General features: G+C 46.1%; 1 protein-coding gene across 1 annotated transcript in view; it reads right to left on the bottom strand.

The window, feature by feature from the left end:
• Positions 1-15471, bottom strand: part of SMC1A (structural maintenance of chromosomes 1A) — a 28326-nt gene extending 12855 nt beyond the window's left edge. Inside the window, exons 1-12 of the mRNA XM_081895175.1 lie at positions 15249-15471; positions 14307-14495; positions 13762-13874; positions 12334-12537; positions 10820-11058; positions 9809-10067; positions 8343-8483; positions 4015-4097; positions 3600-3807; positions 3288-3473; positions 2692-2871; positions 1976-2122 (exon numbers count right to left, since the gene is read on the bottom strand). Coding sequence (XP_081751301.1) covers positions 1976-2122; positions 2692-2871; positions 3288-3473; positions 3600-3807; positions 4015-4097; positions 8343-8483; positions 9809-10067; positions 10820-11058; positions 12334-12537; positions 13762-13874; positions 14307-14495; positions 15249-15357 — 2058 coding nt within the window. The 5' untranslated portion in view covers positions 15358-15471. The remainder of the gene's footprint in view (positions 1-1975; positions 2123-2691; positions 2872-3287; positions 3474-3599; positions 3808-4014; positions 4098-8342; positions 8484-9808; positions 10068-10819; positions 11059-12333; positions 12538-13761; positions 13875-14306; positions 14496-15248) is intronic.
• Between the last annotated feature and the right edge of the window lie 49 nt (positions 15472-15520).

Genomic DNA, 15520 nt, shown 5'->3' on the forward strand with positions numbered 1-15520 from the left:
ACTGAACACACACAATTGCGAAGAGCTAGTGGCCCAGTTTGCGTGCAATGCTAAAATGTAGTTTCATGTTATGTAGATGAGTTACAGCTCAAGTGCTTCCACCTTTCCTACTCCAGTACGGCCAAAGGGAGAATGGAAGCTTCCACTTTTGTTTTAGATTAACCATAGTTTGTATCATTACTTTGAACTAAACTGCAGTTAATCTTAACTTTGTAAATTGGTTTTGAAATTGGCTTGTTTCCACTTGGTTGGATGAGACTAACCATACTTTCCCCAGATTTGGATGTCAAGATAAGCAGTGGTTAATGTAAAAGAAGCAAAAGCTTCTGAACTCCTTTTGCAGTCATAATGGGGGCGGCAGCAGGGAGAGCATGAGTCTGATGCTCACTGTGACTCGTCCTTGTAATGCTAAACGTTATATCACATGCAAATGCAGCCAGTGATGCACATGCAGTATACCGTATTTTTTGTCCCATAGGACGCACCTAGTTTCTTGGGGCGGAAATAAAGGGATTTTTTTCCCCTTTATTTCTCCCCCAAAACCAGGTCGGGGAACAGTGGGATGGCGGCGCTGCGCCTCCCTGCTGTTCCCTGAGCTTGTGGGGCTGGCTAATGTCTGCCCGGCGCAAGGGGCGCTCTGCAAGGGGAACTCCCGCGGGCTCCCCAGGCTTGCTGATAGCTTCCTGAAGCCTGGAGAGCGAGAGGGGTCAGTGTGCACCGACCCCTCTCGCTCCCCAAGCTTCAGCGAAAGCCTGTATTCGCCCCATAGGACGCACACAGATTTCCCCTTCATTTTTGGAGGGGAAAAAGTGCGTCCTATAGGGCGAAAAATACGGTAATCCTAAGCCTGTTTTCACAGAAGTCCCCAATGAGTTCAGTGGGACTTACTTTTTAGGAAGGGTATAGAGGAAGGCAGCCTAAGAGGTGGTAATCATCTGCCTGAGTTGCTCCACTTCAAACTACAACTGGGCATTTTTACAACTGAATACTTTTACAGACAGAAAACAACCTCCCATAGCCTAGACTGCACTTTTATGTGCTAGTTTTATAAATTCAGGGAGCCATTTTTGTAGAGAGGAACATTCAATCATTTTCAATTCCTGTCTGAAAGTCTCTTTCCAAACCATAAACTTGTCAGGCTCTGAGAGAAAGTAAGGAACAAGGAAGTACTCACTGCCTTGACTGTCACTTCTCCCAGTCTTGAAAATTACTGCTTTTAAAGTGCTCAGTGGTTTGATGTATCTCCATGAAAAGTTAACAAGTATTTTAACTGGAATTTTAGCTTACACTGTATATTTTAACTGTTGATTTTATTTGTACTTTAATTTTCTTGAAACTTGATTTTAACTTTGCTTTTTGCTGACAATTTTAATATGTATTTTGTATTCTTTGTAAACAGCTTAGAGGTCTTATTTACAATTAAGTGGTATATAAATCCTGTTAAAAATATAAACAAGTTAAATACTGCCAGATTATCCACATTTGGGGAGAGGCATTCATGGAAAGCCAGTAAATCCAACAAAACCAGAAACAAGAAGGAGCTTTAGGAAGAAGGATTTCTGGTGAGCAACATAAGGAAAGCTTGTGTTAAGCGCAACCCCTTCAGCCAAAATGACGCCTCTTGTCTTGTTCTCCTCAACATCCCACTCTTGCCTGGCAAAACACCCCATTACTTCTCACCTTGTTCTTCCATCAGTCAGCTCAGTCTCTATCTGAACTGCTATGAGTTCTGATGGAGACCAAATCCCTGAGATTGGATAGGTACCCTGTAATTATGTGTGTAGGACTGTAGTGTCCCCTTTTTTTGGTGTTGTGCTCCCTATCCCTGTTAGACCCCCTGAGCATCCCAAATGAGCCTTGGCACATTTTTAGCTTGGGACCTTCAATGATGCCCCAAACTCTTCCCAGTCAACATTTCTCTATTGATGCTATCTAGAGCTTGTAGCAGAACTTGGCAACTAAAAGCCATCCCAACCTTTAGCTCCTCTGTCAGCCTCTCTTTCTTCTCTTTCAGCTTGTCCACAGCCTTTTCATCCCAGCGCCTGGCCTTGGCTTTCAGGTCACTGGCACCTCCTGAGATCACCCCAGACTTCTGGAAGAGGGTCCCATCCAGGGCTACAGTCTGGAAAAGGACGAAGAAGGGAACACAGCAAGTCACACCAAGAAGCAGCAGCCACCTCAGGTCTTGGCTATCAGTCACCCACAGCTAGTGATGGCTACAGTAACAATATGCTACAGTACACAATATGCAGAAGGAAGCAGCACTTTTTGAGTTACAGCAAAGACAGGGCCAAGGGTGTTCTGCAGTTCTGTGCAAACACCAAACTGGGAACTGAGTGCACAATTTAGCATCCTGTAAAATCTCATCTTTAAAGTTTCATTAAAAGTATCTAGCCCTCCTGGCTGTAGAGACAGTTGTGAATGAACAAGCTTTGGTAAACTTTCCAAAACCAAAGATGAGACCAGAGGAAGCTTTTCATTAACAAGAAGCTGGGGCTTTGGTATCCTTTTAGAAAAAGCAGAAACCAAATAAAGGAAATACCAGCACGTTTTCTTAGTCTGTAATACATCTATGCAGTTAACAGAAATTCAAGGTTCCTTGCTGTAGAATCTTGAGTGGGACTGTGTTTGTAGTTCTGGAGGAGGCTGAGAGGCAAGAAACTTAAGAGTGGCTCGTAAGATTTCTCAGACCTTGTGACGCTGGTGCCCTCCAAAGGCAATGCGACGGGCATCCTCCACATTGTCACACACAAGGGCATTCCCACAAGCATACTGCAGGGCCTTCTTGATGTGAGGCGGCTCGTAGCGAATTACGTCAATCACCAACTTGGCTCCCTTCAGCTCCCGGAGCTTCTCGTCTGTCGGTTTCACCTGCAATATATAGGCGTTTTGGCTCAGGGGGAAGGCAGAGATGCACAGTGACAAGCTTATGTCAGTCTGCAGATCACTCAAAGTTACTCCAGCCACTGAAGTGGAGGCAGTCCTTCCCCATCACCTTTATAACTTTACATGTATACCTTTGTTTTAAAAGCAGCTTATCGTTGAAGCGAGGTGGCTACATGGGAAGGAGCAAAAGGGGGAAAACCGAGTCCCTTGGGCAAGAGCTCTGTGCAAATCCTAACTCAGAATCAGTCTGAGGGAGCTACCTTTAGAAAGTGTTGGGAGCTGAACAGGTGGCAGGGTAGGAAAAAAGATACCACCTGATCATCGGCAGGCTAGCACAAACATGGAGATTTATCTATCTCTGCAGTAATCCACCACCATGCCCAGGCCTTGTTAGGCCTCACCTCAAGGTAGTCAAGGGGCAGGAAGGTCTCAGGCTCTCCTCGCTGCTCCTTAATGTACTGGATACAGTCCCGGCCAGTCTTCTCTGAATCAACGATGATGGCATCCATGTTCTTGCCCAGGACCTTGGTGACAGCGATCTGGTATTTCTTCTGGGTCGGCTGGCAGAGGTCAATTAGGCGCCCGTACTGTGGGAAACAAGGAAATGGAATGAGGCAAGGAGGGGCCCTGGCCTCCAATTCTACCCCACCCACCCTCTGCCATATACCCTCGGCTCTGCCTTGAGGAGCTTGCTATTGTTCTTCTCCACTTACCACAGAGCCAGGGTAGAGGCGCTTGATGCTTTCCATGATCTCAGCCTTGCGCTGCTGCCGGCTGTTCTCCTGCCGGTCAATGCGAGCATCCCCCAGCTGCTCCATCACCTGGTTCAGCTCCTTGTTAATCTCATCGATCCGGCGCTTGGCCAGCTCTACCTCCTCCGTCAGCTCTCCCTCCAGCTTCTTTTGCTCCTCCAAGGACTGCCTAAAGAATGAGCAGTAAGAACTCCCTGATCACTCCACGCCTGCATCAGGCTTGGTTGCACTGTGCTGGGAGGGGCTAATATGATGACTTGTAGAGTGGGCCTCCTAAGCAATCCCCAAAGAGAGCCCAGCTTCCTTATCCTTTCCCCACCAGAGTCTGCTTAAGGCACACATCCCCAATATCACGTGGCCCCTTTCTTGCCCTTACTTGCTAGTAGCAATGTACTCCTCCAGCTTCTCAATACGTTTTTGGTTTTCTTCAATCTCCCGCAATTTCTGCTTTATCTTGGCCTACAAAACAAAATGAATAAGCCAAATGTGAGCAAGCACCAGTGGAGCTTAGCTCAAAGCCAGGGCCCGATTCAACCAATGCCAAAGACCAGTCTCTGACCCCCTTGAATGAGAACCACTTTAACAAGCAACATTACCAACTGACAAGGTCACTTAATCTATTGGTCTTAAATTAGTTAGCCGCAAACACTTACTTGAGCTAGATCACCTAAGAGGCAATGAAGCCCTCTCCTAGGGAAATAAAGAGACTGACAGACAGAGAGCAAAGGGGAGACAAGGTAAAAAAGCTGTGGGAGTATCAAGCTACTCTGGTTATATGAAGAGGAAAACATAAAAAGCATATCCTGCATTCCAAGTAAGGGTGAAAGATTGATCTTGGGTATGGAAAGGCTGTACGTCTCTGGAATCCACTGGTTTCATGGAAGCAGGAAATACAAACCTTCAAGCTTCCCTTACAGCAGGTGTGGGGAACTTTTGGCCCTCCAGAACTGCATCAGCCCCAACAAAAAAAGGTGATGAGAGTTGTAGTTCAGCAGCAGCTGAAGGGTAAAAAGTCTCCCAAGACTTGACATACCTCTTTCCTGGGAACTTGCTCAACCAATTAATTCCTAAGAGAGTTCAGAAGATCTTCTGACAGCAGTCTTCCCTGACCTGGTGTCGTCCAAATTCCCATCAGCAGGAGAAGGATTGGGGCTCCCTCAGCTGGGGAGCAGGAGCACTTTAAAGGAGCTCCCACCCCGCTGCTAACTTGTGTCAGCCAGGGGAAGGTCAGGGGCTCTGTAAAATGGCAACGGCAGCAGAAGGCTCCTCAGCCAAGCAGTTTAAACAAGCAGAGGGAGGAACAAGCTGTATTGCACCTCACCGCTGAAGTATGCAGGCAGAGTGCAATGGCAGCTTCACTCAGTGGTATATCGGTGGTGAAACTGTCGCCACTCCTGAGTCCCTCTACCTCCAGCACCCAGCTAAACCTTGTTTTTCACTCAGGGCAGAGGGACTCAGGAGCAGCAGTGGCTTCACATGCAATCACCATAATGTCAATTGATGGCTGAGTGGGTGTAATTTGGGGGAAATGGCCCGAGATTGGCCTGGGGGCTGGAGGTTTCCCACACTGTCATGGAGTAAGCTATTCAAACTCCTTTACCTGGAGATGGGGGACACTTGGCTTGCCAGAAGTACATGTGAAAAGGATCTTGGAGTCTTGGTGGACCACAATCTTAACATGAGTCAACAGTGTGATGCAGCAGCAAAAAAAAACTAATGCTATTCTAGGCTACCTCAAGAGAAGCCTAGTGTCCAGAACAATGGAAGTACCGTATTTACTTGAGTCTAAAGTGCACCTTTTTTTGCCAAATTAGGCTGTGAAAAATTGGATGCACATTGAATTCGATGGTGCATTAGACTTGAGTAAAAACGCACTTTGCTGCCAGCTTGCGCTAGCCGGCATCAGGATGCAGGCTCCATCCCATCTCTCCATTGAGGAGTGTTCAGCTGTGCACCCCTCAATGGAGCAGTTTAAAGGACCTTGCACCTAGCCACTGGCTAGTGCGAGCCAGAGGCAAGGTGTGGGGTCCTTTAAACTGCTCCATTGAGGGGCGCACAGCTGTGCCCCCCTCAAGAAGCTACTGCAGGTGGAGGAGGAGGAGGAGGACAGCTCCCTGTCATCTGCACAGCCCTGCCGCCTTGCTTGGCTCCTCTCCCCTGCCAAGCCTGCAGCACCTCAAAACTTTCAGCTTGTCTGTTGTAAAGAGTGCACCTCTTGTCTACGTGCATTACATTCGCCAGCAAATACTTTTTTTTTGTTTCAAGGTTTTGCCAACTGAGGTGTGCATTAGATTCGATGGCACATTAGACTCGAGTAAATACGGTAATAGTCCCGCTCTATTCTGCCTTGATCAGACCGTACCTGGAATACTGTGTCCAGTTCTGGGCGTCACAATTTAAGAAGGATATTGACAATCTGGAACTTTCGAACAGCAAGAGCTGTTCAACAGTGGAATGGTCTCCCTGGGGAGGTTGTGGACTCTCCTTCCTTGGAGGTTTTTAAGCTGAGGCTGGATGGCTATTATCATGGATGAAGTGAAGGGGATTGGACTAGAGTACCCTGGGGGTCCCTTCCAACTCTATGATTATTATCCCACCCCTTTCCCTGCAGTCCCTGCAGGGTGATGCAGTCCACAGGCTGAACTTCCCTGCCCATCACCAACTGGAATAACAGTTCTCTTTCCTCCCTCTCGCAGCACAACAATCAATACATTTCACCTTGTATCTGTCTCCCAGCCATTCCTGTGCAAACCATTCACTTTGTAGGCACTGCCTGCTTTGGCTGGTTCCACTGCCCAACAGTCTAGGAGACGGCTGTGCCACTGACACTCTTGCTGCCGGACTCAGTCAGTCAGTGGCTGACATTGGGTCCACTCCCCCTTCTGCCACTGGAGCACATGAAGAAAGCCAGGGCTTCTCCCTGAAGGAAGGCAGGACGGAGAAGGGTGCTTGTGGGAGATGGGAGAACCCAGTGGAGCTGGCCTTGCTGCTGCCATCTTGGAGAGGGCTGCACTTACATCAGGGCTGGACAATATTTGGTTTTCAACATTGTGATATATCACCAGCTAAACATCATGATATGATGTTTTGAGAGTTAATTTTATTGTGTACTATTCTAATAGATTAATTTACTATTATTTACTTTTACTAACAGATTACAATCTAATGGATTGAATTTTACTTTTTGGATATAAGTTGTTCCATTTTAAAGTTATGTTTTATTATAACTTTTTGTATTGGATCAGATTACCGTATTTTTCGGCCCATAGGGCACACCTATTTTTTGGGGGGGAAATAAAGAAAAAAATTATTCCCCCCCCAGGCGCGGGGCTGAGGCGAGGGAAGCCCGAGCTTCCCCCGACCCCAGCCCCCAGAACAGGCAGCTCTCCGCAAGCCGTGGGAGAGCTGCGCGAAGCTCTTCCACAGCTTGCGGATATCTTCCTGAAGCCTGGAGAGCGAGAGGAGACGGTGTGCACCAGGCTTCAGCAAAAGCCTGCATTCGCCCCACAGGACGCACACACATTTCCCCTTCATTTTTGGAGGGGGAAAAGTGTGTCCTATAGGACGAAAAATACAGTATTAGAAGGTGTGTATTCTTTGTTGTATATTTTGTTGCTATAAACTGCCTTGTGTATAGCATTACAGAAAGCTGGTATTCAAATAAAAAGTGAAATAAAATGAAATACCGATATCATGATGCCTGAAATAAGGATGGAGCTACAGAGGCATTGGCTGGCTTCACGGTTTTTCTCACATTGTGATTTTTTGCCAGCGCCTGCTCTTGCGATTCACTGCCCCCTGCAGGAGGCAGAAGAGAGCTGAGCCAGCAGTTAACAGGATGCAGGAATCAAGAGAAGCCTTGGTGGCTTCATGGTTTTTCCCACATTGTAATTTTTGCATAGCACCCACCCACCCCATGATTCGCAATATACTTCCAGGTGAAAAACTATGAAACTGATATCACAATATGGACTTGAAACCGGTTTTGGACATTTCATCGATTTATCGCCCAGCCCTAGCTTGTGCACCCTTTCCCACTACTGGCTCCTTCCAAAGGCTCAAGGCCAGTTTGATCTGTACTACGGAAGTGGATCAGATCCAGCCTTGTGGAATCAGGAATACAGTGTCACCAGTTTCAAGCAATATATGATGCAATATATGGTCACCAATGTTTCAATCAATATATGATGCCTATCTATATACAAGCTGCTGTTATGGCTCCTCACACATTTTGTGCTTAAAGTCCTCTCTCTTCTTTGACACGGCTTTTGGCGATGGGATGACAAAAAGGCAGGGGTGAGATGACTGATGAAAAGGGAAGGAAAGGACGGGAAAAGTGATGGGGAGAATGGGAAGGAATGTAGGAGAACTCATTTATGCAAAAATTTGAGAAGGACTAGGTGCAATTATGTGGGGGTGCATAAAAAAGCGACAGCACATAACTCAGAAGCAGAGCAAACCTAAGCTGATCAGTAAAAGATAAATGCAAAGTAAGATAGGAGTTAAGCAACTTCACTCAGTTTCTCTAACTGTCATAAACATGCAGATTCAGGACAAAATCTAGTTATTCTAGGTGCAGGTGAGTTTCTGTTTTTACTTAAAAGGATGGGGCAATGCACTTCCTGAGTGGGTGGCAATGCAGGCCAAGTCCTGGAAATAGGAGAGAAATGGGGAAGGCCTGCTCCAACAAGGAAAACAACTCACCTCAGTTTCTACTTTCTTCCTCTCCTCCAGATCAAGGCGGTCCTGATCTGCCTTCTGGTCACGGTTGAATTTCTCCAGCTCCTGGGCCAGTGTGGCTGCTCGCTTGCTGGCCTCTTCCTTCAGCCGGTGGTATTTCTTCACCTGTTTGATAAAAGTAGGAAGCAAAGAGAGCGGAACATTTTGGAGACAGTTGCCCAGGACACAGAGGTGGTTGCCTTTGAGAGAGCTTCCACCAGAACAGCTACCCGGGATTGTAAGTTGGGCCACAATCCTTTTACAGTGGTACCTCGGGTTAAGTACTTAATTCATTCCGGAGGTCTGTTCTCAAATGGAACCACCTCTTCCTGTAAAAACCCACCTGGGAACTTTCTCTCTCAGTTTCCCCCAAGAGGAATGCCTGGCCCCTTCATTGCCCTCTTTTAGGTGCACTTTAAATTAAGGTTACTAGATTTTTTTCAATGAATCCAGGGACACTTTTCAGCTTCCTACTGAATAGATGGATTTTGTCAGGGGACTAATTTGTAAATCTAGGAAACGGAGACGTCTGGTAACCTTACTTTAAATGCTATTTTTATTTCAGCAGGAATTGAGGGTGGGAGCTATGACTTCATGTGCTTTTAAAAAAACTGCTGCTTTTAAATCACTTCTAACTTACTGATACAATTTATTTTGTTATTTGACTGTATTCCATTTTAGGCACCATGAGTGTTTTTTGCTATAGCAGGGTGGAACATAAATTGCATAAATATTTTAAAAATTGCTTAGGGCAGGAGTTCAGTATAAGGTAGCTCCTTCTATCTTCCAAAGTCACATGAAGTCTCTGACATGAATACTACTCATATTGATCCAGAGCAGATTCCAACATATAGTTAGCAGAGTAAAAACTTAAACACGTTGCAGGATTCCGCAAAAATAGATCAGAGGCAATTAATACTTCATCCAGCAAAGCTTTACTGCTACTGAAGGCAAATGGGCATAACGGTCACAAATCCAATACATTCAGGGTTGGCACTGTCTATAAAGAATCCAGTTGCAGTAGATTTATAATAACTTATAATAAGATTAAAACCTTAACACTGAGCATACTATATACAGAACATCAGACCAGAAGAAATGAGATAGAAAGTGAAACCCAAGCTCCTTCTGGCCTCTGATTATAGGCAGCATGACCTTGACAGAAAGAGATAACAGGACCAGTTTAAGCCAGCTGTACTCAGCTTCTCTGAAGGAATAACCCAAACATCATGAATAGAATAGACACTTATGTGTCAGCTAGAAACTTCCAGCTTGCACCAGTTTCTTTCACACAGAGAAGCTTCCAGAACCCTCTTGAATTAATTAGAATAGGAAAGACCTCTACACATCAGATCAATACTTTCTGCACCAAGAAAGGCAAACTAACAGTCTCCTCCTTCCAACACTGTTTGGAGCCACAGATCCCATCTCAGCTACTCCCTTGACCATACCTGGTTCTCCTCCAGTGTGAGGTCCCGGCCTTGGCTCTGGCTCTCTTCTTCCATGCGTTCCTCAAACTCCTGCCGGGCCTTCTCCACAGATAGCATCTCCTTCTCCAGCTCATCCATATCACCCTTGCGCTTTTTATACTGCTTCTGGGCATTCTGCAAGGACTTCTTGGCAGCTTCCAGCTTTTTTATCTTGTGGGACGTATTTTCCTTGGCCTTGATGTACTGTGGGCGCTTCTGGTTCAGCTCAGAATCCTTTTCCCTGCAAAACACCATGCTTTTGTTATGTATGGCAATTGCATACCCAGTTTCCATGAAAGCCCAAGACAAACTCCCATTCTAGATCAGCATGCTATAAAGTCAAGATGGGGAAACTTGTGGCCCTCCAGATGTTCCTGGACTACAACTCCCATCAGCCCAAGAAAGCACAGCAAATGGTAAAGGTGATCAAAGTTCAAGTCCAACAGCATCTGTTGTAGAAGTAGATAAAACAGTTCTATAATTTGGGGATAATGCGTCCAGCATTAATGCTCTTCTTATCAAGGTGCTCCTGATAAGCTTCCAAGGAAGCCCTAAGTTTCTCCCCAAACACTGTCTGAAGATCTCTGGAGTAGATTAATTGTGGTATCACTAAAATTATCTTGCTTGAGATATTCTTTCTATCTATTGTTGTACATAAAAAGTTTGACAACACTCTAAATCAATTTGCTTTAGGACAGGGATATCAAGGAAAGATTTTATTTGGGATTAGTTAGCCCTGGCCTTAGCCTCAAAGTCCCCACACACAAAACCACATTGTTAACTAAGCAACTATTGACCAGTTGTCCGGTACAATTTTAGGGTTTGTTGGTACACCTGATTTGTGTTAACACAGATTCTGTATATGCAGGAGACCTCATGGTGATTGGATCTGGGTTGGTAGAACCAAATCTCCAGGTTTTGCTTTTATAGTAGATCCCAGAATTCTGAAATTTGATTCTTTGCTTCCCACTATACTAAAACCTATCAGCTTACTTGATCTCCTTCTCGATTTGCTGCTGCTCTCTCATCACTTTGCCCAGCTCTTTCTTCTTGTCCTTGAGCTCATCCTCCACTTTGTCCATCCGCTTCTTATCCTTATCAATCTCTTTGTTTTTGGAGCCCAGCTCCTTGTTCAGTTTTTCTATTTCAGCTTCATTGTGGTACAACTTGAAGAGTTGCAGCTGGACTTGAGCTCGCACAACCTCGTCTTTCAGGCGCTGGTACCGATCTGCCTGTCCCCCAAAAAAGGAGAACAGAAGGCATAAGCTGTGGCAAAGCATGCTGCAAGCCTAAAGGACTTCTAATCCCAGGCACTGAACAGAGTCTCAAACTAAACCCACTTTCCTTAACAGCAACATCATCACACTTTTGGGGCTTCAATTTTATCTCTACTTAACCAGGCAGTAAGCCTCGTTGAATTCAACAGGACTTACTTCTCAACAGACATAGTTAGGATTGCACTGTTAGGCTGCAATCCTATCTTTACTTACCTGGGATTGTGTCCCACTAAACGCAGTCCCTCTCAGGGAATCTAGGAATTCAGAAGTACTGTATTTTTAAAAAGTACTTAAAAGGAGAGCAAGGGGGGCAAAATATGAATGTAAAAAGGCAGGGCACCCTGAAGCCAAAGGAGGTGAGGGGAAGATGAAGACAGCTGTAAGGCCAATTTTATATTTAAGTAGAAAATAATGTCACAGAAGGACAAAAAGAATGAGGCATCAAACAAAGAGAAGAGATAAGGAGAGAAAATAAGGAGGGGAGGAGAATGAAGATGCTTGAAAATAAAAGATCAATTCCTCAGAGTGGCTGGGTATAAAGAATAAAATTATTATTATTTAAACTACAATTTTAATCAGGAAAAGGAAGTGAGTATAAGGTCATATTTATGGGCAAAAAAATTGTTTAGATAACAAAACAGGGAACTGAGGGTTAAGGATTCATAACAGAAAGAGGAAGACATAGCAAGAAGGGCATGCCAGGTCCTATCCATTCTCAAAAGAAATGCCAGACCTCACCTAGAGCTAGAATGGGGAAATCCCACACACTTAAACTGTTGTGCTGGTGCCAGAACACATGGAAGGCACAACCATGCCACCAATCACAGCAATACAGTACCTAAGAGGCAACTCCCACCCAACTGAGGACCAATAAGCAGCTTCACCCAGATAGAGGGAAAGAGATGGTGTTGATATTATCATAACCAGAACTGGCCCACTTTGACCATGACATTTTATGAGCCCAGGGGACTGAGGAGTGGAAGAAATGATTTTGCTCTTTGGAACTGGATTTTTTAAAAAAAATTAGCAGAAGTTGAGGGCAGTGTTGGTGGCTGAGGAGATGAAACGAGGAAGAATAAGGATGTGGAAAAGGTGGTCGAAAACAGATTGGATTTCCACTCAAACTGCAGAAAAATAAATTGTTTCCACGACTGAAGTGCCAAGGGATAGTGTGACAACATTCTGGACCCATAAGGAAAGCACAGACCAATGGCAGCTTTCAGTTTTTACCTCTTCTTTCTCCTGTTTAGCCTCCTTACGCTCTGCGGCAATGTTCTTTTTCCGATGGTAATTGAACTGAGTATCTTCTTCTGCCTTGACCATCTCCTTCTTGCGCTTGTCATACTCCTGAGCCAGCTCCCCCGAGCGACTGATCTCCTCAAAGAGTGCTGTGCGCTCCTTGGGGTTCTTCATGGCAATAGACTCCACCGCACCCTGGGGCAGTGAAAACAGGCAGCATCAGAACAAGCCAAGGGATTCATCTTATCTAGTCATCTCCATTCTTCTGGCATGGATTGAATAATATGTGACAAATCAGAGATACAGGTGCCACCAATGACACAAGCAGTGGGAGTCTGTGGCACAGCTAGACCCTGTGTAGGTCTGATTTTTTTATCTGTCTTTTCAGAACCACACTGCTGCCAGCTTCCCACCTCAATAGGCTAGAGGCAAAACAATAGGCTAGAGGCAATGGAGTCTGCATTTGTACTTTAGGGTAGCACTAGAATAGCACTATTAGAAGGAGGAATATAGGAAGATAAGAAGCAGCCTTGGACAGAGTCATCCACTGTTTACACTGACTAGTAGTGGGTCTCCAGGGTTTCAAACAGGAGTCCTTCCCAGTCATACCATGAGATGCTATGAACTGAACAGGAACCTGTTGGTTAGAGAGCTGAACTAGAACCTGGGAGACCAGGTTCCCCACTCAGCCATGAAGTTCACTGAGAGACATGGGCCTGTTACTCACTCTCAGCCTAACTTACCTCACAGGTAAGTTGCTGTTGTGAAAATAAAATGGGAAGGAGGAGAAGTACGTATGCCACCTTGAGCTCCTTGGAGAAAAGGTGGTATATAAATGTAACTAACAAACCAACCAACCAACAAGTATGTACTGCTCCACTGCAGAGCTAGAGCCCTTCCTCACAGCAGAAAGGTTTGTTAAAATAATTATTTGTTAAATTAAAGGTCATCACTGGATCCTATTAGCTTGAATCTCACATCTCGCTCTCCTCCTAGTAGGATTACATGAGCCCGTCCCAGAATCCATGTGGAGCCCATACCATATCCCACAAAGCACAACCACTAGCCATGGTGGCTGTATACTACCTGCTGAAGGTAGTGTAACATTGAATACCAGTTGCTGGAAATCCCAATTAAGTGTACTGTTGCACCTAATTCCTGCTTGTGGGCTTCCCAAAGATATTTAATTGGCCACTGTGAGAACAAGACACAGAGTCAGTTAGACCACTGACCTGATCTTACAGGTCTTATGTTCTTAAATGAACCTTTGCTCAAGTGTCAGCAACTCTGAAAGTGTTACGAGAAAGTCTGCTCATGTTTGACTGTCAACGTGGACTCTGGGTGGGAAAATGCCAATAAATGTATGTTCTACTATAGCATGTCTGTTTGGGGAGATTATAAAGGGGGAGGAGGGCTTACCTGGAAGACTAGAAAGTTCCTAGCTTTGATTAGAATGCCCAGTTTCTCCAGCTCCTCACTGTATTCGCTCAGCTGTACCACTTTATTGTTTATTTTGTACTCTGATGAGCTTCCTAGAAGACAGACATCTCATTCAGTCAACACTAGAAACCCAAGACTTCCAAGTTCCAGAAGCTCCTCAACCCTACTCCCCAATTCTGAAGATGATAATAAGTTTGGAAGAATGTATTACAAAGGACATCCACAGAAAACAAGTAAATGTGAAAAGCAGGATGGGATTTCTTTGGAAGAATGCACTAGCAGATTTAGGCCCGATAGGCGATTCAGAAATAAGTTCTAAAGGCTGCACTATTATTCACACTTTCAAGGAAATAAGCCCCGCTGAACACAATGGGACTCACTTCAGGACCTCCCCCCACATGACCCCTTTCAGAGTAGCCCAGTCTTCTTTGCTCAAGCCACCCAGCAACATTGCTTACCAGAGACTCCAATACTACAGCAGGACACACACCCAACCATTTCCTCACCCTGCCCCCAAAGCTCACCTACTATGACCCTTGCAAAGGTACGATCTTCAGCACCATCTTCAGAGTAAACCATGCTGACAAATGCCCGATTGGCAGCTGGCTTCCCTACAGGGGCTCCATGGATCAGGTCTCGCAACGTCTTTACTCTCAGATTGCTGGTTTTCTCGCCAAGCACAAAGCTGATGGCATCCATGAGGTTTGACTTGCCTGGATGGAGGACAACAAAATAAACCATGATGCATTTTAGCAAAAGTGCCATATGGCTTTCCCTCAGGGCGTCATATGAGCTTTCACTTCCTGGGCCCTAAAACCATTGTAGCACGTGCCACAACCCTGTAACCTGTGAAGATTGCCTCTGAGCATATACAAATTTATTTCTTGCTTTGAATGCCTCTTCTGATCTGGGATGGGCACCCCATGATTTGAACCTCTCTCTAAAAAAAAAAAAGCACTCCCGTTTCCTGACAAATATCACCACTAAGAATATACTCAGCCCTGCCGCTTAACGCTGTCCCTTCTCAATTTTCACAGTTTGGGGGGAGTGCCTTCCCCCCCTTTGCCGCAGTAGGGTGCCTCCTCCACCTATTTAAACCCCAAACTTTCATAACCAAGTTGCTTCTCATTAATGCCTTCCCTCTACCTGCACCATTATTTTGAAGAAAAAACCCCAGCTGGTCGGGTTTGTCTTCTCAGCAACTGCATGACGGGGGGGGGGGGTCTGCAGGCGACACCTGGTTCCAAACAGACAAACGAAAAAGCGACCCCCCAACATTTCGCCCCAAATGTGAAAAACTCTCTCAAAGCGGCGTATCCGAGAGACTAGTCCTTCACAGCTGACAGAAACGCGCGAGCCAAGTTGGCGCCCCAAGGCGGACCCGCCAGGCCTTCCCCTGGCGGGACGGAAGGGCGCCGCCCCGACCCCGCTCCTCCTCCCCCGCCGCCGCCGCCCCGCCCGCGCACCGGATCCGTTGGGCCCGATGATGGCCGTGAAGCGCCGGAAGGGCCCGATGATTTGCCGCCCCTTGTACGATTTGAAATTCTCGATCTCGATCAGCTTGAGGAAGCCCATTTCGGCTGCGGGGCAGGGGCGCGAGGGAACTCCGGGCCCGGCAGGGACACGGGCCAACGCCGCCCCGGCCAGAACCTCAAGGCCCCGCGCCGGACCTCGCCAGGCCCCTCCGCCGCCACCAGGACGCGAGCGCGGAAACCTCGCGAGGACTCGGCGCCCGGCC

Source organism: Podarcis melisellensis (genome assembly GCF_964234715.1).
Source record: "Podarcis melisellensis genome assembly, chromosome: 17".
Taxonomy (NCBI): Eukaryota; Metazoa; Chordata; class Lepidosauria; order Squamata; family Lacertidae; genus Podarcis; species Podarcis melisellensis.